Source organism: Bos javanicus, chromosome 6 (genome assembly GCF_032452875.1).
Source record: "Bos javanicus breed banteng chromosome 6, ARS-OSU_banteng_1.0, whole genome shotgun sequence".
In the NCBI taxonomy this organism is placed as follows: domain Eukaryota; kingdom Metazoa; phylum Chordata; class Mammalia; order Artiodactyla; family Bovidae; genus Bos; species Bos javanicus.
This window is the reverse complement of record NC_083873.1, coordinates 115,582,519-115,604,103: the sequence shown is the minus strand read 5'-3', so window position 1 is coordinate 115,604,103 and position 21,585 is coordinate 115,582,519. Positions and strand designations below refer to the sequence as shown.

The following is a 21,585-nucleotide window of genomic DNA, read 5'->3' as shown; positions in this document are numbered from 1 at the left end:
TTGTGGTGAGCCGCACGTGGGCTCCGTAACTGCAGCTCTGGGCTCTGGACCTCAGGCTCTGTAGCTGCTCTGAGGCACGTGGGTCTTCCCGCATCTGGGATGGATCCAGCCTGTGTCTCCTGTGTTGGCAGCTGGATTCTTTACCGCGGGCCACCAGGGAAGCCCTCGATGAGACTTTTAAAGTGACAGCTATTGATCTGTGAGTCCTAAAAACTGATTCGTATTTGCCAAGTCTTAATAGAAACGAGTCAGTGTATGGGTCATCTTCCCCTACAACATGTATTCAGCGTTCATCCTCTCCTTCCCTCAGTCCCTCCACAAACCTGCAGCGTGGGCCCCGCGCCTGTCTCGCTCCCGCCCTGTGTGCCTGCTCCATGCCTGCTCCGTGTTGGAATCCAGACGTCTCGCGTTTGACAAGCAGAAGCTCTCACGCTGAAGGGTGCAGCTGCTTGCTCTGCGGCTTGCTGCCCACCTCTCCCCCCTCCCCATGGTCCAGGCCTGCAGTCCTCTCAGCCCCGCCCGCGCCCCCTCCCCACCCACCGTCCAGGCCACCAGTGCGCTCAGCCGCACCTCTCCCAGGGCAGCGCTCAGGGCCCCTCTCCACAGGCAGCCAGGAGGACCAGGTCCCTTCTGTTACTATTATTATTATTATTTGTCTTATTTTTTAACATAGATGTGATGATTTTTTCCAATATTTTTTATTGAAGTATAGTTCATTTGCAATGTTGTATGGGTTTCTGCTGTACAGCAAAGCGATTTAGTCACATACCAACACATACACACGCACACACACACACACACACATGTCCATTCTCTTTTAAACATGCTCTCGCTCGCTGGTTTGTCACGGGATATCGATACAGTCCTCTGCGCTGTGCAGGCGGCCCCGCCGTTTACCCACTCTACACGTCTCTTGTTACTGTTACTCAGTCGCTCAGTCGTGTCCGACTCTGCAACCCCGTGGACTGCAGCACAGCAGGCTTCCCAGTCCTGTTCCATCTCCTGGAACTTGTTCAAACACATGTCGATTGAGTCAGTGATGCCATCCAACCATCTCATCCTCTGTCGTCCCCTTCTCCTGCCCTCAATCTTTCCCAGCATCTGGCTCTTTTCGCATCAGGTGGTCAAAGTATTGGAGCTTCAGCTTCAGCGTCGTTCCTTCCAATGAATATGCAGGACTGATCTCCTTTAGGACTGGATCTCCTTGCAGTCGAAGGGGCTCTCAAGAGTCTCCTCCAACACCACAGTTCAAAAGCATCAATTCTTTGGTGCCTGGCTTTCTTTATGGTCCAACTCTCACATCCATACATTAGAAAAACCATAGCTTTGACTCTACAGACCTTTGTTGGCAAAGAAATGTCTCTGCTTTTTAATATGCTATCTAGATTTGTCATAGCTTTTTTTCCAAGGAGCAAGCATCTTAATTTCATGACTGCAGTCACCACCTGCAGTGATTTTGGAGCCCAAGAAAATAAAATCTGTCACTGTTTCCATTGTTTCCCCATCTATTTGCCATGAAGTGATGCGACCAGATGCCATGATCTTCATTTTTTGAATGTTGAGTTTTAAGCCAACTTTTTCACTCTCCTCTTTCACTTTCATCAAGAGGCTCATTAGCTCCTCTTTGCTTTCTGCTGTAAGGGTGGTGTCGTCTGCATATCTGACATTACTGATATTTCTCCCAGCGTTCTTGATTTCAGCTTGTGCTTCATCCAGCCTGGCATTTCACATGATGTACTCTGCATATAAGTTAAATACGCAGGGTGACAATATACAGCCTTGATGTACTCCTTTCCTAATTTGGAGCCAGTCTGTTCCTTCTTGTCCCTCTTACAGATTTCTCAGGAGGCAGGTCAGGTGGTCTGGTATTCTCATCTCTTTAAGAATTTTCCAGTTTGTTGTGAGCCACACAGTCAAAGGCTTTAGCATAGTCAGTGAAGCAGAAGTAGACGTTTTTCTGAAATTCTCTTGCTTCTTCTATGATGCAGTGGGTGTTGGCAGTCTGGTTCCTCTGCCTTTTCTAAATCCAGCTTGAACATCTGGAAGTTCTTGGTTCACGTCCTGCTGAAGCCTGGCTTGGAGAATTTTGAGCACTGCTTTGCTAGCGTGCGAGATGAGTGCAGTTGTGCGGTAGTCTGAGCATTCTTTGGCATTGCTTTTCTTTGGGATTGGAATTAAAAACCGACCTTTTCTAGTTCTGTGGCCACTGCTGAGGTTTCCAAAGTTGCTGGCGCGCTGAGTGCAGTGCTTTGTATCACATATGTTATGTGTCCTGTACGTAGCAGCTTGCGTCTGCTCCCCCAGCCCTCCACTCACCCCCACCCCTCCCCCTTGGCAAGCGCAAGACTGTCCTCTGTGTCCGCCCCCTGTGTCCGCCCCCTGTGTCCGTGCTCTGTGTCCGCCCCCTGTGTCCGTGCGTGTCACACTGTAGACTCTGTGGTAAGTGACGTCACACGGCGTGTGTCTGTCTCATTCACTTCTCTTAGTGTCGTGACCTCTAGGTCCATCCACGTTGCCACAGATGACATTATTTAGTTCTTTTCGCGGCCGAATAATATTCCCCTGTGTGTGTGCCACGTCCTCTGTGCCCGCGCGCCTGTCAGAGGACACCCGGGCGGCCTCCGTGTCTTGGCTGCTGTGAACGTAGGGGTGCACGTGCCGTTCCAAATCCGAGTTCAGTCTGTTCTCCGTAACATTAGCGCCAGTTCACGTTCCCAGCACACCCTTTCTCCACACCCGCTCCAGCGTTTGTCATTTGTAGACGTCTTGATGGTGGCTGTGCTGCTTGTGTGAGGTGACACCTTGCTGTAATCTTGACGTGCATCTCCCTGATGGTGATGCTGAGGACTTTCATGAGCCCCAGGCCGTCTGCAGACCATCTGTGGAGAAATGTCTGCTTAGGCTTCTGTTCACTTTCCGATCGGGTTGTTTGCTGTTGAGTTGTATGAGCTGCTTCTCTATTTTGGAGATTAAGCCTTGTCATTTGCCTTGTTTGGAAATATTTTCTGCCGTCTTGCCCTTCCCTTGCTTATCACTGCCCTCCAGGGTGAAGCCCACACAGCTCGGGTGTCCGCCACCCGGCCCCACTGGCCCTGCCTTGGGGGCTGTCCTGCCCCTCAGGCGCCCAGCCACCCCAGCTGTGAGCCGTGTGTCTTCACGGGCTCATCCTCACGGAAGGCTTTTCTCAGGTCGGTTTCCGTCTGTGCACCCCTCAGCTCTCAGCTCAGCCACGTGGCCTCAAGGGAGGAAAGCTGGAGAGCGTCTCGGTGCCGACAGTCCATCGTATTTTCAGGAAGACTGCTCGTCTCGTGAGGACAGCCGTTTCTCAGCGTGGAGCGTGGCAGGAGAGCCTCCCGGCTCAGCCCCCACGCCCCGACGCTGGCTCTATGTTCCCGTCGCTTTGGCCCCATGAGGTGGGGTCCTCCCAAGCTCCTGCCTAGTGACTGACCATGCTCTTCTCCCACTTTTCTTTGGCGTCTTGATCTTTTTTCTTATGATGTTTAGTTGCTCTTAAAGATACAGAAAACTAGTCCTTCAACTGTGTAATGTGTTACTTGTATTTTCCAGTTTCTTGCTTGTCTTTTGACTTCGCTTGCAGTGTTTTTTACATACTGAGATTGACTTTATTTTGTTGAGAGTAGTTGACAGACAGCTTTGTTTCAGGTGTACAATGATGGTTCAAAATGTGTATATATTGTAAAAGAATCACCGCACATGTTGCAGAACTTTTGAGATGAGAAGTTGTAGGGCTTCCCGGAGGCGCTGGTGGTAAAGGACCCGCTTGCCATTGCAGGAGACGTAAGAGACACGGGTTCGACCCCTGGGCCAGGAAGATGCCCTGGAGGAGGGCATGGCAACCCCCTCCAGTATCCCTGCCTGGAGAATCCCATGGACAGGGGAGCCTGGCGGGCTACAGTCCCCGGGGTCGCAGACTTGGACACCCTGAGTGCGCGCGCGGAGAGCTCGTCCCGGTCTGCTCTCGAGCCGCGTTCTCAGACGCGTGTTGGCTGTGCTCACTGTGCGTCCCGTCTCAGGGACGGCTCACCGTGGGATTGGCCTTTGTCCCTCGGGCCCCCCACCCACGCGGCCAGCGCTGGCACCACACAGCCTGTGCTCACACACGGAGACTCCGAGTCTGTCCCCCGGCTCTGGGTGCCTTCACTCGGCATTTCGGAGGGCTCTCCTGTGCTCCCTTCCAGTGTTTCTCTGCCTTCACCGTTCACGCCTGAATCTTTGGTCCGCATGGGGTTTGTTCTGGAGCGCACTGGGAGAGCCCCACCCCATTACTGTCCAGGCGGCCACCGCTGGCCCACGGCGCTCCCTGTGACCGGGTGTCCTGTGGGTGGAGTGGACACTCCTGCAGCAGCAGCCGCGCCCACCCCGCTCAGGACGTGTGTGCAGCGTGTCTGGCATTGGTGGGGGGGGGGCTGGTCCTGCCTCTGTCTTATGTAGTTGTCCTCACGGACCTCCACACTCCTCCACATGCGGTTTTGTCCAGATCTGATAAAGCACACGTGGGGAAGTGTGTCAGGAGGAGAGGTTGACTCAGGGGGTGAGCGTCTCTGAGGTTCAGTCAACCGTGGAGCCGTGGAGTCTTCCAGGACTCCAGCCCCAGGGAGGAGGGGTGGGGAGTGTGTGTGTGTGAGCCAGCCTGTGAGTGCGTCCGTGAATGTGTGTGAGCCGGCCTGTGAGTGTGTCAGTGTGTGTGTGTGAGTGTGAGCCTACTGTGAGTGTATCAGTGTGTGTGTGAGAGCTGGCCTGTGTGTCAGTGTGTGTGTGTAAGCTGGCCTGAGTGTCTGTCAGGGTGTGAGTGTGAGCCGGCCTGTGAGTGTGTCAGTGCATGTGGCGAGTGTGTTTCCGGTCAGTACATGCAGAAGCGGAGCTCTCCTCTCGGGGTTCTGTGTGTCGGGCTCCAGCAGAGCAGGTCCAGGCGGTTGTGTGCGTGGGCCCTGCTCCCTGCTGGGCACCGCGGCGTGCTGAGTGATGTGCGTGCCTCTCCGGGTCCTGGGAACCTGCCCGTGCCCCCTGCCCTCTGCTCTGCCCACCATCACCCGGCCCCGGCCCCGGGCGCCTCGGGACCCCGCGCGGACTCAGTGCTCCCTCCCTGTGGCACCCGCAGCCAGGTCGGCCGCGACCCCGGGGGCGCCCTTGTCGGGGTGCGCCTCTGCCTCAGGAGGCGCGTTCCGTCTCGTCCCCGGGCGCCCGAACAGCGTGGCGGCAGCGTGGGCGCTCCCCCCCCGCCTGGAGGGGACGGCTTGGGGAGGCGGCGGGCGGGAGGGCAGGGGCCGCAGTGAGCGAGGTGTGTGTGGCCCACAGAGCTGACTGGCGCCGACCTGAAGGACTGCGTGAGCAACCACAGCCTGAGCAGCAATGCCAGCCTGCCCAGCGTGCAGAGCTGCCGGCGTCTGCGCGAGCGGAGAGTGGCCAGCTGGGCCGTGTCTTTCGAGCGCCTTCTGCAGGACCCGCTCGGCGTTCGCTACTTCTCTGTGAGTCTGATGGGCAGCAGGCACCCCCTCGAGCAGGACTGGCCAGGCAGGGCAAGCGTCTCCTCCTCCTGCCTCAGCCCCGGACACTCAGTTCCAGGGTCAGAGGGAGCCTCTCTCTGCTGCGTCAGGGCCTCCGTGAACCCTCAGCAGCTGCCTGTGAGCCGGGCCTGCCTTCGGGAGGGATGCTCGGCTCCTCGGGTGTCCCCAGCCTTTGGGTTTATATTCAGGGAAATTCTGGAGAGGTGCTTGGCACCTCTGGTTTCTGTCAAAGGGGGAAAATCAGAGTAAAGTGGGGAAGAGATAGCACAGGAGGGGGAGGTTCCCCCACCGCTGACTGGCCCTTTTCTGATGACTGTGTGACGGTTAATCAATGGTGTTTTCCTTAGGATTTTCTAAGGAAGGAGTTCAGTGAAGAAAACATTTTGTTCTGGCAGGCCTGCGAATACTTTAACCATGTTCCCGCACACGACAAAAAGGAGGTAGGTTTCTCAGGCGGGGACGTGAGGGGGTTGGAGGGCGGGTGGTTTCAGCAGAGGTTCACACCTAGTGTGGCTGAAAAGTCTATGCACAAATACTTTCACACGATTAAAAAAATGCTTCTTTCAGAATGTTTCTTAATATATGTGATATTTAATTTTGCCTAAACTTAGCTTGCATAAATGCCTGGAGCCCTAACACTTAGCTCAGCACGTGTACTGCCTGCTGCCCAGTGTGGAAGGGGAAATGGGAGAGAATCTGGGGGTGGGGGTGCCTTCCAGGAGCTTCCGTCTCGGCAGCCACGTGCAGGCCATGTGGGGCGGGCTGGGTCCCGCTGCGACCTGCCCTGAGGCGGCCTGCCCTCTGCCCGCCACGCTCGGCGCCACGGGGACCACATGACAGGAGCCCCAGCCCAGGTCTTCTGAGCATTCGGATTGCCCTTTGACAGAACTTGGAGAGGAGCCGATTTATTGAAAAGCTTCATGCCAGCTGGTACTTTCAGTCAGATTTCAACCAAGAGATGGTTATTCGGTCCCAAGAAAACGTGTCTCCAGGGCCTGCAGCCACGTCAGGCGTTGGGGCTGCAGCGGTGGCAGGCACAGAGGACGCGTGTGGTCTGTGTGTGCGGCTCACACGCTGCCCCGTCAGCTCTCCTACAGGGCCCGCGAGATCTTCAGTAAGTTCCTGAGCAGCAAGGCCACCACGCCGGTCAACATCGACAGCCAGGCCCAGCTGGCGGACGACATCCTCAACGCCCCCCACCCTGACATGTTCAAGGAGCAGCAGCTCCAGGTGATGGCCCTGGCAGGGGTGCAGGGTGGGGTCCTGGAGGGCTGCCCCCGCCGGCACCAGCCCCCTGCAGGGAGTGCAGTGGTACCCTCCCCCCACCAGGCTCCCAGCTCAGGGCCAGGGTTCAGCAGGGCCCGGAGCAGGAAGACCCAGCACCGCATCCCTGTCTGTTGGCTGCTCTCTGTATGCATCTGCACGCGATCACAGGTTCATGGGCGTTGACACACACAGAGCTCCTAGGTGTGTGGGTCTTTTCAGCTTTAGGACATCATGGCGATGAGAAGTGTGTGTGGGACCTAGTGTTAGAGCCCGCGTAAAACGTGGGACCTAGTGTTAGAGCGCATGTCCACGTGGACCTAGTGTTAGAGCCCGTGTCCACATGGGACCTGGTGTTAGAGCCCGTGTAAAACATGGGACCTGGTGTTAGAGTGCGTGTCTACGTGGGACCTAGTGTTAGAGCACATGTCCACTGGCCTCAGTAGAGGTTCCTTCTGTTGCCTAGTCACAAAGGTTGAAACAAATGAGGAAGGTATTTTCTTTTTTATACGTATTTATATACCCGCTGCCCCGGGTCTTAGCTGCAGTGTGTGGGACCCAGTTCCTTGACTGGGGGTTGAACCTGAGCCTCCTGCATCGGAACCCCGGAGTCTTAGCCACTGGGCCACCAGGGAAGTCCCGGAGGAAGGTATTGTCAAGGCAGGTCTCACTTCCTTTAGGTTCCGGTTGCCTTTGGTTTTGTTCTTATTTAACAAAGTCAAGGTTCTTCATGACTGTCCTTGGCTGTCCTGAGTCCCCTCAGGCGCTGGCTTCATGTAGGTGTTGGAACAGGCTGGTTGTAAGCGTGACCCCAGGGGCTGGCGTGTTATGAGACGTGTGATCACATGTTGAGGAGCCTGGGCGACCCCTCCGGGGCAGACGAGGGGCTGTGGGAAGAGGCCTGCCCCCTTGGGACCGAGGGTCCGGTTCTGTGTGTGACGGGACGGTGCTGCCTTTCCCAGCAGATCTTCAACCTGATGAAGTTCGACAGCTACACGCGGTTCCTGAAATCCCCGCTGTACCAAGAGTGCATCCTGGCCGAGGTGGAGGGCCGCCCGTTGCCCGACGCGCAGCAGGTCCCCAGCAGCCCTGCCTCCAAGCACAGCGCCAGCTCGGACCACTCCAACACGTCCACGCCCAAGAAGGTGCCCGTCCGCGCGCCGGCCTTCCCTGGGAGGGCACTCTGCTGACAGCAGCCGTCCCTGCTGGCGTCTTCTCTCACTCGCAGAACCTGCAAGGCGCGCGCTCCCACTGCACTCCCGGGGCTCCGGGCGGGGCTGCACCTCCCTGGAGACCCCCGCCTGGGTGTTCCGCCCCTCTTCCCTTCCCCTGCCTCTCCGTGACAGTGCAGCAGCCTCACACTGTTTTAACAGCACTTTCCCTTTGACGGCAGTTGAGTGGAAAATCGAAATCAGGACGGTCCCTGAATGAAGAGCTGGGGGATGAGGACAGCGAGAGGAAGCGGAAAGGCGCGTTCTTCTCGTGGTCGCGGACCAGGAGCACCGGGCGCTCCCAGAAGAAGAAGGACCACGGCGACCGTCCGAACGGTTCGTGGTCTGTCCTGTGCGGGGGGCGGGGGACGGGGGCACGGAGGAGCCAGTGCGGGCTGTGCTGTGCGCTGGCCTGTGGGGCGGCCAGCGGGGGCGCGGGGCGGCTCCGGGTCCTCTGAGAGGCGCAGGGTACGTCCCGCTCCCGCCCCCCAGCCCGGGCGCCCTGCGGGGGGCCTGGTGCCCGCCACTCAACCCCCATCTTGCCTGAGCGGTCACATGCTCTTTGTAGAAAGTTTGGAGGACACAACCAGGAGAAAAGGAAACACAGGTGTCTGCTCTTGCTTTTCTGCGGTGTGCTGGGGTCCATGAGCCTTTGTCATTTTTTAAAGAAAATGTGACACCATAGCTGGGTTATCAGGCATTTTCCCAAAGTCGTCATTGTATTATTGCAATTCTTAAAGGTCAGCAGTCTAGAGCTTTTCCCCCATGCTTCTTTGTCCTGTGTGGCTGAAAGAGAGGGTGAGGGGGGCGGGGCCGTTGCTGGGAGGAGGTGGTGGGGTTGGGGGCGCAAGGCAGGGAAGGACGGGGCCGCTTCTTCCCCACAGACTGCCACGAGCGGGGTTATTTTCCAGCAAGTAACCTGGAGGCTTCAGGCCTGGTCCCCAGGTTTAAACTGGAAGCCCGTCGGGGGCTCAGACAGGGAGCAGCTGAGCACAGGGTGGAGGCGGCCTCCCCGCGGCCAGGCCTGCGCTGTGCCGGGCGGTGGGTAGAGTGTGGTCATCTCCTCGGAGCAGCCCGCGAAGCAGGCCTGCACCCCTTTACAGAGGGCTGGGGGGCTGTGTGCCTGGTGGGGCCCTCAGGCTCCGGGCCAGCCGGGGCCGCTGGGACAGCAGTCTACCACAAGGAAGGGCAGACGACTGGGGCATGGGGGCACTGTGGCCAGTGGGGCCAGGCACCCCCGAGGACCCGAGATGGGGCCGGGCCTGCCTCTCTAGGGCTGTGACCCCAGGCAGGACCCCAGGAGGCCAGGGCCCCCACACCCCGATCTTCAGAGAGCCACCGGGAAGGGCGCTAAACCCTGAGTCCAGGGCCCTCCCCAGGAGTTCTGACTCGGTCGCCTGGCCATCTTTGCTTTAGGAAGGTGGTCGATGGACCCTGGGGGCCTCTGTCTAATCGGGCCCCTGCTCAGCCCCAGGGCCCTGCACAGAGTCCTGATCCGGGAATCAGCGCTGTGCTCTGGAAGGGCCTTTTCTGCGACACAGTGGTCGCAACTTTCAGACCAGAATTAGCTGCGTTAGTGACATCAGACAGTGCGATCACCGCTGGTTCAGGACTTCCCGGGAGCTGGCGGTGGAGTTGCAGTGAGCCGCTGCGTGTTAAGCCATGTGCAGAGATAACAGTGGCGGATGAGTGAGGGGCCATGAGGCCCTGCGCTCGCTTGTGTGTTGACTGTGAGGAGGGCAGGGGCAGGGGGTGGGGGGGCGCACGGCCGCAGACAGAGCAGAGCGCAGGCCTGGGTCAGGCTCCTGGCTCCGCTGGGTGCCAGGCTTCTGTCCTCCGAGTACGTCTGTCCAGCCTGAACCACTGGGGGTGTGGGGGCCTGGCCATGCTTGGGGGGTGGTTGCGTTAAGTGAGGAGGCGTGAGGCTGGTGCAGTCGCGTGTCCTGAGTGCCCGTGTCCCCGCAGACGCCCTGCACGCCAATGGAGGCCTGGGCCGCCGGGAGTCACAGGGCTCTGTGTCCTCAGCCGGGAGCCTGGACCTGGTGAGTGCCCGCAGAGCCCCGCCCTTGTCCACGGGGCTTCCCGGAGGAGCGGGGATGGGTGGGAGGGCTGCGCAGAGCACTGAGAGTATCTCGGGCTTTATTTCCCGGCCTCTGTCCTCGCGGGCACGCGTCCCTGGACGCCCACGGGAGCAGCAGGCGCTCGTCTTTGTCTAGGCATCTGCATGCCCGCAGGGCCGTGAGCTCCGATGCCCGCGGCCACGCCCGTGCACGGGGGTGGTGCCCAACCTGCCCGGCCCCGCGCCCCTCACTCTGCTGAGCCGCCCACTGGGCCCCCACTTCCAGTGATGTGGAGGAGGCGTCAGCGGACTGGCTGGCTTCTTAGCTGCTGTCTGATGCCAGCTTTGGAAAACCCTGTTGTCAGCAGCCTGGTCTCTTGAAATGGTCAGGCAGCGGTTAGTGTAGGACGCGTTCTTCTCCAGCTGAGGCAGTACCAGGTAGAGCTGTCAGGTGAACCGTGCACCCGCGGCCCAGCGGCTTCAAAGGGCGTGTATATCACACATGCATCTGCGAAGAGCACTCTGGGGCCGTTTTCTATCCGCCTGCCACCTACAGACTAGTTTTCTGAAGTCACATTTGGGTGAAAGGGATTTTCTGACCCCAGGAGGAAAGTGTGTTACGAATCTGAGGAGCAGGGTAGGTTAGACCTTAGGAGGATGTATGTGGGGAGCGCCTTCCAGCAGGCGGGGCTCCTGTGGCTCAGGGACCCGGAGGAGCATCGTGGAGGGAGCTGGGGTCTGCCCGGGCAGCTGGGCCGCTGGGTGGCTCCTGTCCTGCCCTGGGACCCGGCTCTGAGTGCACCTGGGCTCGCCTCCTCTGCACCACACAGACACCGCCACACTGCTCTGCCCCGGCCCCTTCCCCTGGAAGACAGGGCTCCCCGCTGTGGGGCCTGGGCTGCGGGCCCTGCAGGCTGCAGCCCCCCAGCCTTCCCCCGAAGGAAGGGCCTGGGGCTCCTGTTACCCCACGCCGCCTCCCCCCACCTGCTCCTCTGACCTCGGACGTGTGCTGCCGGCCCTGAGCCTTGGCCAGGCTGCCCACCTGCCCTGCTCTCCGTCAGCCTGCTCCTCCCAGAAAGGCCTCCAATCCTGGGAGGTGAGGCAGAAAGAGCCAGAAAAGCGACCAGAAGCAGCAGAGGTTGGGCTGCAGGCCCTCAGCGCTGATCCAGCCCGCCTCGTGTCCGCGGCCCCTGGACTGAGTGGCGGCGGGCAGCGCAGCTCGTGGTCCCCAAGAGGCCCCACGGGGCTCCAGAGGTGACTCCATGCGCTTCTGGGTCAGGGAGGCCACGACCGGACCCCCAGAAACCACAGTGGAAAGACCCGTCCTGTTCTGAGCAGGAGAGCTGTGTGGTTAGCTGCCAGCCTAACCCTTGTGAGAGTTAGACCCATAGGATGGAGGGTGGGCCTGTCCGGACGGCGCCCGAGGTTCAGAGAGGTGCTGGCTCCCTCCCGTGTCGGCTGGAGGCCCTGCAACGCAGCGTGCACTTATCAGAACAGGTCGTGTGCTTGTGTGCTGGAGCTGCGTGTGCACGGGGGCACCTTGCTGCCCCCCCACATGTGCAAGCAGTGCCAGCCCTGCCCAAGCAGCCCCACCCTGTGCCCACCCCCATGTCTCCCTGCCCCCAGCCAGAGGCCTGCAGGACCCTCGCGCCCGAGCGGGACAAGCCGGCCAAGCACTGCAGCATCCAGCTGCCCGACGGAACGGCCTGCGTGGTGCTGGTCAGGGCCGGGCTCTCCATCAAGGACGTGCTGGCTGGGCTGTGCGAGCGGCACGGCATCAACGGGGCTGCCGTGGACCTCTTCCTGGCGGGCGGGGACAAGGTGCGGCTGTAGGGACCTCGGGCCTTTCTCTGGGGGGGTGCCTGTCCCGTGGGGATCCTGCCGATGGGGGGCCGGCCCGCCCGCGTCTGTCCCCCTCACCTCTGCCAGAGGCCCGGCGGGAGCCAGCCCGGCTGTGAGCTCCCTTGGCAGGCAGCCTTCTCCGGGCTCCGCAGCGGCACTGTGATCCCAGTGGCCGCGTGCCCGGCCCCCGCTGACGGCCCTCTCTGTCCCTTCTGTGTGCTCGAAGCCTCTGGTGCTGCATCAGGACAGTAGCATCTTGGAGTCCAGGGACCTGCGCCTAGAAAAACGCACTTTATTTCGGTAAGAAAAATACAGCTGCCGATTCCATAAGGTTTCCAGAGCCACAGGGCCGTTTCTAACGACTTGTTCTGCTGGCCTCCACTCTATTGCGACGGGAGGGCTGACACCCCCACTGTGAGCTTGGAAGGGGCAGGAGCTCCCGGGGCCAGAGGGTCACGCTCCCTGCCAGCGACCACCGTCGGGCTGCACCCAGTGTAGGGCCGTCCTGTGGGGTGGCCGCTCCTTACCGGCTGTGACCACCCTGGCGGCCCCCAGGCCCTGGAGAAGCCCCCAAAGGCTCTCCCTGTGGAACCCCGGCCGCCCTGGTGACGGTGACTCGCTGTGCTCTCGAGGGAGAGCGTCTGTGCGAGGGTTGCACGTGCGTGTGGCAAAGCCATGCTTGTTTCTCCCCCTCTGCCCAGGCTGGATCTGGTGCCGATTAACCGATCGGTGGGACTCAAGGCCAAGCCCAGCAAGCCCGTCACAGAAGTGCTGCGTCCCGTGGCGGCCAAGTACGGCCTGCGGCTGAATGAGCTGGTGGCCCGGCTGGTGAGTAACCAGGCTGACCCGGGACACAGGGCCCTCTGTGCTCCGAGCTGCCCACGGGCTCCTGCCTGCCGGGGTGCAGTTTGCCCCCAGTCGTCCACAGAGTGAGCTGCGGCGTCGCAAGGGGCAGGCGAGGAGCGGCTGGCAGTGCCCGGAGCCCTGGGAGGCCGTCACCCCCGCCTGCCTGCTTCTCACCCTGCAGTGGACACACTCGCTGTTCCTGCCTCCGTCGTGCCCTCTGGGTTTGGGTTGAGATTTGGGGGTTTTGGCCCAAGGAGGCCAAGAAAAGCAACAAAGGGAAACCCTGCAGCGTCCCGCTGTTTGCACACCTGACCAGACGTCGGTCCATCAACACCAGCCCCTCACGCACCCGCTAACTGCCCAGCTGCCCACACGCTGAGGGTCTGATGGCGCTCTGGCATTTCCCAGCCGGCCATCGAGTTACTTGGTGAACGGGTTAAGGAGAGACAGAGCAGAGCCCCACCCTGTCGCCAGACGGCGTCTGGGGAGACTTGGGCCAGCAGGCTCGGACCTGTCCCCTCACGCACCACATGTTTGCTTTGAGATGTGACTTGGGACCCACTGGGGGCTTTCCCGTGGCTCAGCGGTAAAGAATGCGCCTGCAGCGTAGGAGTCACAGGAGACACGGTCCCTGGGTGGGGAAGATCCCCTGGAGGAGGAAATGGCAACCCACTCCAGTATTCTTGCCTAGAGAATCCCATGCACAGAGGAACCTGGCGGGCTACAGTCCATGGGGTCACGAAGAGTCAGACACGTTGAAGTGACTGAGCATGCACTTATGGCCCATTGGCCTGTGTTCTCCTTTCTTTACAAAATATACTGTATCAGAACTACAATTGTAAGTATTTTTAGGATTTTTATTTTCTCTGAGATGAGCTCCAGAATTGTTCAGAAATTTTGAATTGAGCCAGAGGACCAGTCCCGAGGAGAACCCAGGGCTCCCCCCGGCCCAGCTTGGGACGGTGGGGGAGGGGATGGGGGGAGCGCTGCCCCAGAATCTGGAGTCTAGCATATGCCCGATGGAGAGGGGCATGGCCTGGATGCCACGTGGCCTCCCTGCCCTCCCTTGGCTGGGATCCTAAGCCATGGCTAACGCTTTGTGCCTGTAGACCTATCTGTAAAGTGGGGGAGTCAGGGCAGCTTGCTCATGGGGTTGCTGTGGGGATTCCGTCCCAGGGGGCTGGCTGGCGGGCAGGGCTCCTTCCCTGCTGGGGCCTGAGCCATAAGGGCAGTCCAGCCACTCCAGGGGAGAGGCTGGGGGAACTGGGGAGGGTAGAACATGAGGCTACGGCTGTCCTGGGACCCTCTCGCAGACCCTCCTGGGCGAGCCGTGGGCCACTGACGCCAGGAGGTGGTAAGCCACCTGGACCGCTAGCCTTGTGCGCTCCCCCCTTGGCTGGAGCTCTGGCTGGGTGTCGGGTCACTAGGAGTTCAAGAGCCAGACTGCACGTTCAGATTGTTTTTTGACAGAAGCTGCGGGACTCGAACAGCAAAATAGTCTCCCAGGGGAGAAGGGCAGGACCCTGGGCCTCAGACCCGCCTGCTCCCTGCTGTCAGGGAAGGGCGCGAAGCCCTACACGCACTTCCTGGCACGCTGAGGACCAGCGAGGCGGGCTCGGAGTCGCCCCCTCCAGGCTGAGAGAGGTCCTGAGACTTCGGCCAGCTTGACTTGGGGACTCAGGTGTTAGTGGTACCACCGTGTGACCTCCACCCCCGAGTCTTCAACCCGACTCGGTGTAGCCCGCAGCTGGCTCCAGGTGGTAGCCCAGTTCACGCAGGTTCCTCAGGGTGCCTGCGCTCGGGCAGGCCTGCCAGCGCTTGGGATCCGTGTCATTCCACGTCAGGAGTCTGCGGCCAGCCCTGCTGAGGTGGCAGGACCTGGGGTCAGCTGGCCTATATGACTCCATCAAGCCTGGGGTGGTCTTGCTGGCAAATGGACCACACGTGGTTGTTCCGGAGAGCTCCAGCCTGCGTGGCTGCTCATTACACCATCTCTGCCTCTAGAGTGGAGAGAAGGAGCCCCTGGACCTTGGGGCCCCCATCTCAAGTCTGGACGGACAGCGGGTCATCTTGGAGGAGAAGGACCCCTCCCGAGGGAAAGGTGAGTGGAGAGATGCTGTGTCCCGGGCTCTGCTGTCCGGTCTCAGTGTGACGCTGCAGAAGGCTGCTCACGGCTTTAGGGTCTCCCAGGGCCCGGCAGCTCCCCACCGTGGCCAAGTTCAAGCCTGACGGGCATCTGACTGTGGGCAGGAGCGCTGGGGCCTCGCCAAGCGTGTCTCCTCTGCTGGGAGAAGGGCGACAAGCCCTGCCGAGACCCCGGGGCATCCCAGCGCGCCCTGGCATGTGCTCTGCTCCTGGGGGGCCCCCATCCTCTGCAGGAGGGCCCAGGACCCCAGGGTGTTGCTGCTGCTCCGAGCCCAGCGGTGGCTGAGGTGGGGCCTGGTTGGAGACTGGGCGGTGACGGAGGGCCTGTGCACAGGGCGGCAGTGGTTCACTGAGCTCTCCCCACGCTCGCTGCCTTGGCCTTGGCTGTGCAGCCTCTCAGGGAGAGCGATCCCCGCGGCAGTGCAACTGCCGGGGCTCCGTCAGGTCACCTGGCCTCGCCTTGGGTCTCAGGGACCAGCACTCCCCAGAGCGCTCAGCCCCTCCCAGGCGGAGGGTAGCGGGGCCGTGTCTTCTGCAGGGAGTCCCTGGAGTCCACTGAACAGGGCGAGTGGAGGGCCGGGCCAGGAGCTGCCCCATCCCTTTCCCAGGCTGACTCAGCTCTGAAGTGGGGCGCCGGTCACTCGTCTGTGTCCGGTGACCTGCGCTGTGGTGGCCTCTCTGCCCTCGGGGCTCCAGCGCAGCCCCTCGTCCCCCTCTGCGCCCATCTGGGTTGTGAGAGTGCAGTGCGCTGTCCCCCTGGCAGGTGGCTGGTCTGGGGGGCGAGCGGCCTGAGCAGGGTGCGGGTGCTCAGCGCCCCCTCCAGGGTCTGATGCAGCCAGCGGCTGGTCTGGGGGCGAGCGGCCTGAGCAGGGTGCGGGTGCTCAGCGCCCCCTCCAGGGTCTGATGCAGCCAGCGGCTGGTCTGGGGGCGAGCGGCCTGAGCAGGGTGTGGGTGCTCAGCGCCCCCTCCAGGGTCTGATGCGGTTGGACCCCCTGGCCCATGTGCACAGGTGAGCCTGAAGGTGCAGCCGCAGGCAGGTGTGTGCCGGGTGCGGAATGCTGCTCACAGATGGGATGGCAGGACTGCGCCGGCCCATCCTGGGCCAGAGCAGTGGCCGTGCACCGTGAGGGCTGGGGGCCAGCCTGCGGCCCTGACTTGGGGCAGTGGCCGTGGTTGAAAATACATAATGAATGTGAGAGCCTCCTACTTTCTAAAGGCACTCATGCCAAACAGTCCCCAGGAGGCCCTTTCTGTCACTGCAGAGCCCAGGGAGCATGGTCACCCTCACCCCGCCCTGTCCAGATGCGGCCAGTCCAGGGCGCTGGTCCTTTGGCCCTTGGCCCTTGGCCCTGTGCGGGCACCTCGGCCTGAACGTGATGGAGATAAGGGACCTCTCGTACCTTGGCTTCTGTGCAGCTTTGCTCTCAAAGATGTATAAACGTCATTGTATTGATGTGGAGGTGGGTTTGAGGTTCACTGCGGTATAAAGTCTATCTCAACTGTGTTCGGTGTCCACAGATAAACAGAGAAGTGCGCCGGTCAGACAAAGCACAGCTGTAAACACCAGCTCCAGGAATCACTCGGCTACGGTAATTTCTCCTCGCCCCGCACCTGCAATGCTTGGGGGTGGTGGCCCCCGCGGCCCTCTGCTCCAGTCGGGCCTGCGCCCCGGGGTGGGGGATTCTTCTAGGGCCCCTTTGTGGTGCCCGCTCCCACTGGACTGGGAATCGCTGGGTGGGTGTGTGTGCCTCACACGCAGTCTTTATTGCAATTGACTTCTGCAACTCATGTAAAGTCCAAATCCGTGCAGTCTGTGTTTCCAAGTCCCCTGTTATATAACTGAGGAACGTGCTGTCGTGTCTGCAACGTGAGTGGAACTTTGACTTTCCTTCTGACACAGGGAGAGGAGAGAACGCTAGGCAAGTCTAATTCTATTAAAATTAAAGGAGAAAATGGGAAGAATGCTAGGGAGCCCCGGCTTTCAAAGAGAGAAGAATCTATTGCAAAGATTGGGAAAAAAAAATATCAGAAAATTAATTTGGACGAAGCAGAGGGTACGTGTACTTTTTAAAACTTGCACGTTTTTCGTGAATGCGTAGGACCCCTAGAACCTTCTCTGGGTTATGCCACTGGGGTGACTGTGACCCCTTCACACTGAGAAGTCACCCGTGTGGGTCTGCACGTGTCGGTGTAACCTTACTAAAGCCCCAGTTTTCAGACCGAAGGCCGGGCCCTTCGGGAGTTAGGGAGCCCCCGCCTGGGGCTGCAACAGGTGGTCTCTGTGTCCCCCTCACAGCGCTGTCCTGCTCAGAGTCCCTGGAGGGCGGGGGCGGGGGGTGGGGGGTGGGGGGTGGGGAGCCTCGCGGGGCAGGGCGGGTCCTATCAGGGGGCGGGCCCTCGCGGGGGTGGGGGGTGGGGGGTGGGGGGCGGGTCCTGTCAGGGGCGGATCCCGTCAAGGGGCGGGCCTTTGTCAGGGGGCGGGTCCTTCAGGGGGCGGGCCCTCGCTGGGGGGCGGGCCTTTGATAGGGGGCGGGTCCTGTCAGGGGGCAGGCCTTTGCCAAGGGGGCGGGTCCTCGGTGAGGCGGAGCCCGGGCTGCGCTGACCGCCCTGGTCAGAGGCCGGGAGGAGACGCTGTGTGTCAGGCCGTGGGGCCGGCCGCCCGCGCTGTCCCCGGACCGCAGGACGAAGGAGGGCAGCGCGTGAGAGACAGGGAGGCGGGAAGCTTTCCCTCCAGAAGCCTGTAACACAAGAGAAACGCTAGGAGCAGCCCCGCTCTGAGCTGCCCTGTGACGGCTGAACCCGGCAGTGCTTCCGCTCGGCTGGCTCGTCGCAGCGCCTGCGCTGCCCGGCCGCGCCTGCGCCGAAGCGCCCGCCTTCTGCGCACCCTCAGGTGTGAGGTTTCAGGCTCCTTGTTGGTCAGAAGCTAAGACTGTAACCTTAGTTAGCTAAGCTAACCCCAAGAAGGCTCAGTGTAGAAACCATCTACCTGGGACGGTGGACTTGAGTTACAGTTGAGAACCCACCCTGGTAAGAACAGGCTTCCCAGGCGCAGCTAGCCGTAAAAAGCCCACTGGCAGTGCAGGAGACACAAGAGACGCGGCTCGATCCCTGGGTGGGGACGGTCTGGAGGAACGCATGGCACCCCACTCCAGTATTCTTTCCTGGAGAATCCCATGGACAGGAGCCTGGGGGGCTACAGTCCATGGGGTCACCAAGAGTCGGACTCGACTGAGCTACTAAGACTTCCACTTTCAAGAACAGGAAAAGTTCTGGGGGGCATCCAGGAAGGTAGAGTACCCGGCCGGGGGTGCCGGGGCTGCAGGAGGGGGTCGAGGGCCGGGCATTGCTCGCAGGCCCAGGTAGTGCCCGAGGAAGCCCGCACACAGGTTCACCAGCCCGGACACCCGGGCTCCTGGCTTTGTCAGGCTGTGGCGTCTGGTCAGCGGCCTCCCTCCTGCTCAGAAGGGAACCAGGTGGCTGCTGCCCCGGCACCCAGAGCTAGTCCAGGGAGGACCAGAGCCGTGCCCGTGGCCTGCAGCCTCACGGGCTCTGGGTGGAGGCTAGAGGGTGGGGAGGCCCCAGGGCAGCGGGACAGAACTTTCTAGACGCGCGCTTGCATTGGGCCAGAGGGGACCCGCTCTAAAACCTGGTCAATGTGGGATTTCTTCCCAGAGTTTTTTGAGCTCATTTCCAAAGCTCAGAGCAGCAGAGCAGACGACCAGCGCGGGCTGCTGAGGAAGGAGGACCTCGTGCTGCCCGAGTTCCTGCGTCTGCCCCCCAGCCCCCCAGGGCTCGCCCCCTCCCCTTCAGCCGCTGCCAAGGCCTTCGACCCGAGACCTGTGCCGGGTCACGGCGAGGAGCGGGCACCCCTGCCCCGAGAAAGCCCGGCCAGCAGCCCCGGCTCCGGCGACAGCCTGCCCCTTGGGGCGCCCGGGACCCCCAGCCCGCCAGCGCAGGAAGTGGAGGTCGGCAGCGTCCAGACCGAGGAGGGCGAGCACGTGGCCGACCTGACGCTCACGGGGGAGGGGGACATCAGCAGCCCCAACAGCACGTTCCTGCCGCCGCCCCCCGCCCCGCGGGACGCGGCCGCACCTCCGAGACCAGGTACCTCCGGGCGCGCCGCCCCTGCTCCCCTTTGACTGCCCTCCTCCCGCTGGCCCCGCGCCGGCCGCCCGGCGCTGGCGTTGTCCACACAGTTTCCAATTAAAACGAGAGAGCGGTGGGAAGTGAACCCCCGCCCGGAGTCTCTCGAGGGAGGGTTCAGGGTGCTTCCTCCTCGGTGACCGTGCTTGTCCTGGCTGCCCCGCCCTCTCTGAGAGGACGCAGCGCCGCTGAGGTCGGAGAGTGGCCAGGATGGTGGGAGGGGCGGCGGGCACCTGGGAGGCCTCCTGTGGGGGCGCTCACCCCCACCGGGCCGCGGCGCGGGCCCCTGTGCCTCTCCCCAGTCCGGGGCAGTAATGCCGCCAAGCAAGGCCCTGGGGATTTCTGAAAAATGTGTGTTATTTTTACAATCTGAATCTCTAGCACTTTCAGCATTTTAATCTCAAGATTGAAAAAAAAAAAAAAGTATGTGTCTTGAGCAAGTGGGAGAAGCCCTGTGTGGCTTAGAGCCCAAGGCCCACGGTGAGCCCCCAGGTCTGGCCGCGGGGGCCTGCTCCCCCTCTGCACATCGGTCAGAGCACGTGGGGGCCCACGGGCCTGGGGTTCCCTGACCCGGGAGGTCAGCATGGTTCCTCCAAACGAAAGTGTGAATGTGTCACGTGAGCCGGTCCCGAGACGCATGAATGTTGGCTGGGGGAGCGAGGCCCCCAGCCTCCTGGAGAAGGGGCTCAGGGGGCACACCGCTCCGCCTGGAGAGGGCCACGCCCGCAGGGCGGCTCCTCGAGCCCCAGGATGCGCAGACCCTCGCTGTGGGCTGCTCCGCAGCCGGGAAGGCCCCTTTTGCCTGAGTCCTGCCTGGGATGGGTCCTCCAGGACCCGCAGCCACATCTCTGGGGACCCCGGGCTGTGGTGGTCTGGCTTGGTGTGCGGGGTGGCTCTGGAGGACTGGCTGTGTGAGCAGGCTCCCCGCGGAGACCAAGCCGGGCTTCCTCCTCGCATGTGGCCTGCTCTGCGACCCCGTCTCCCCTTCCCATCCCCTGCACACGTGTGCAGCTGCATCTGTGCTGAGTCTGTGCTCCTCCAGGAGAAATAAACTCTATGTCTGACCATCAGACTGCTTGAAAACTCTTTCCTCCTTCATTTGAAAACCTATTTTCTCTTTAGAAAACGATAGATGTATTTTAATCCATGGCAAACACTGCACATTTCCATGTAATTCATTGTTTAATATACTGGCTTTTGAAAATAGACCACTCTAGATACACTTGGGCGCCTCAGGTGTGTCTGCAGACAGAGCTGCATGAGGGCAGGATGGCGGGGGGTGGGAAGTGCTGGACGGGCAGACACAACACACGGGGGGCATGGCTCGCCCCTCCCTGAGCCTGGGGGTTAGGGATCGGATGGCTGAAGGTGGGGGTGCCGGCACTGCTGGGTGAGGCGGCAAGATCCTTCCACCTGGTCACCTGTGAGCCAGAGTGCAGGTGTGCTGGCTGCCTGTGGTCCAGCCACGTCCTCCCCGGCTCCACACTCTGCTTGGGCATTGAGCCCACGCGGTTTACCCAGTGGGGCCTCTGTCTTCTGCTTCTCGCTCTGGAGCCCGGGCAGGGTGACGGGTGGGTCCCTGCATCTCCCAGCACATTACCGGGGCCATGTGAGTCCCATCCCCACCCCTACCCCTGTGCACTGGTGGGTAGGAACCCAGGTCATGCCAGTGCCGGCAGCTGCTTCTGACCACTGTGGCCACCCCCACTGCCCCCCAATCCCCAGCGAGGTGGGAGCCCTGGATATTTGCCTCCTCGGGTATCCTGGGGGGGTGCTCCTCCCATGAGCCTCGAGCTCACCTTGGTGACTCAGAACAGCATCGGGGGTTCCCCAGCCAGTGGGGCACTGCAGGCACCCTTAAGCCAGTGTGCTTATTCTTGGGGTCCACCGGCAGGTTTCATGCAGAGTGCGTCCCCAGTTCTAGGTGCTGTGAGCTGTTTCCTAGACGGTGGCCACCGAGACCCTTCTGTCCAGAGTGAGAGTGACAGCATGGCCATGCTGCCAGGTCGTGAGATGTGGAGCCCTGGGCTGCCAGCTCTGTGCCACCCTGAGGAGAAGGTCCCGTCAGGGTGGGCCTCGGTCCCCAGCGCCCACGTTCAGAGGCCTGTCAGAGCCCGAGGGCTGGAGGCCTTTGGACGGACGCATGCCCACGCAGGGCACAGCCTTCCCGCATGGCCTGCCGTGGATTTGGTCCTGTTAACCTGTTTGGTATCCAGCAAAACCCTGGGCGGTGATGGGCACGTCCTGCCCCAGGGAGCACCGGCTGGGTGTGGGTGTGAGTCCTTGGCCCCGATGGAGCCAGTGTCAGGTCCAAGGACGGCGTCTAGGGCTCTACAGAGGGCTCAGGGCTCACTCAGCCAGGGGGCTGAGACGCCCCTGTCCACGTGGATGGGTGTGGCAAAGGCGTGGGAGTCACCCCGAAGGGCCCTATGTTCCTAGGGAAAGAGCAAGGTGTTCAAGGCCGAGGAGAGGAGCCGTGGCAGCGCGGACGGTGGTGGTGGGCCCCGGCCCAGCACCCCGTCGCCCCCAGGTGTCGGGCGGGGTGGGTCCT

At 61.4% G+C, this 21,585-nt stretch overlaps 1 protein-coding gene across 3 annotated transcripts in view; it reads left to right on the top strand.

Moving 5' to 3' along the window:
- RGS12 (regulator of G protein signaling 12) overlaps nt 1-21,585 on the top strand; it is a 115,732-nt gene that overhangs the window by 89,453 nt on the left and 4,694 nt on the right. For 2 of the 3 annotated variants that reach the window (XM_061420959.1, XM_061420958.1), the window contains exons 5-17: nt 5,317-5,486; nt 5,873-5,965; nt 6,612-6,755; nt 7,754-7,933; nt 8,182-8,335; nt 9,965-10,041; nt 11,685-11,879; nt 12,127-12,200; nt 12,602-12,728; nt 14,751-14,847; nt 16,410-16,480; nt 16,792-16,945; nt 18,564-18,995. In XM_061420959.1, the coding sequence (XP_061276943.1) occupies nt 5,317-5,486; nt 5,873-5,965; nt 6,612-6,755; nt 7,754-7,933; nt 8,182-8,335; nt 9,965-10,041; nt 11,685-11,879; nt 12,127-12,200; nt 12,602-12,728; nt 14,751-14,847; nt 16,410-16,480; nt 16,792-16,945; nt 18,564-18,995 (1,968 nt within the window). Of the gene's footprint in view, nt 1-5,316; nt 5,487-5,872; nt 5,966-6,611; nt 6,756-7,753; nt 7,934-8,181; nt 8,336-9,964; nt 10,042-11,684; nt 11,880-12,126; nt 12,201-12,601; nt 12,729-14,750; nt 14,848-16,409; nt 16,481-16,791; nt 16,946-18,563; nt 18,996-21,585 lie in introns of those variants that run through there. The other variant, XM_061420960.1, reaches the window with a different exon arrangement.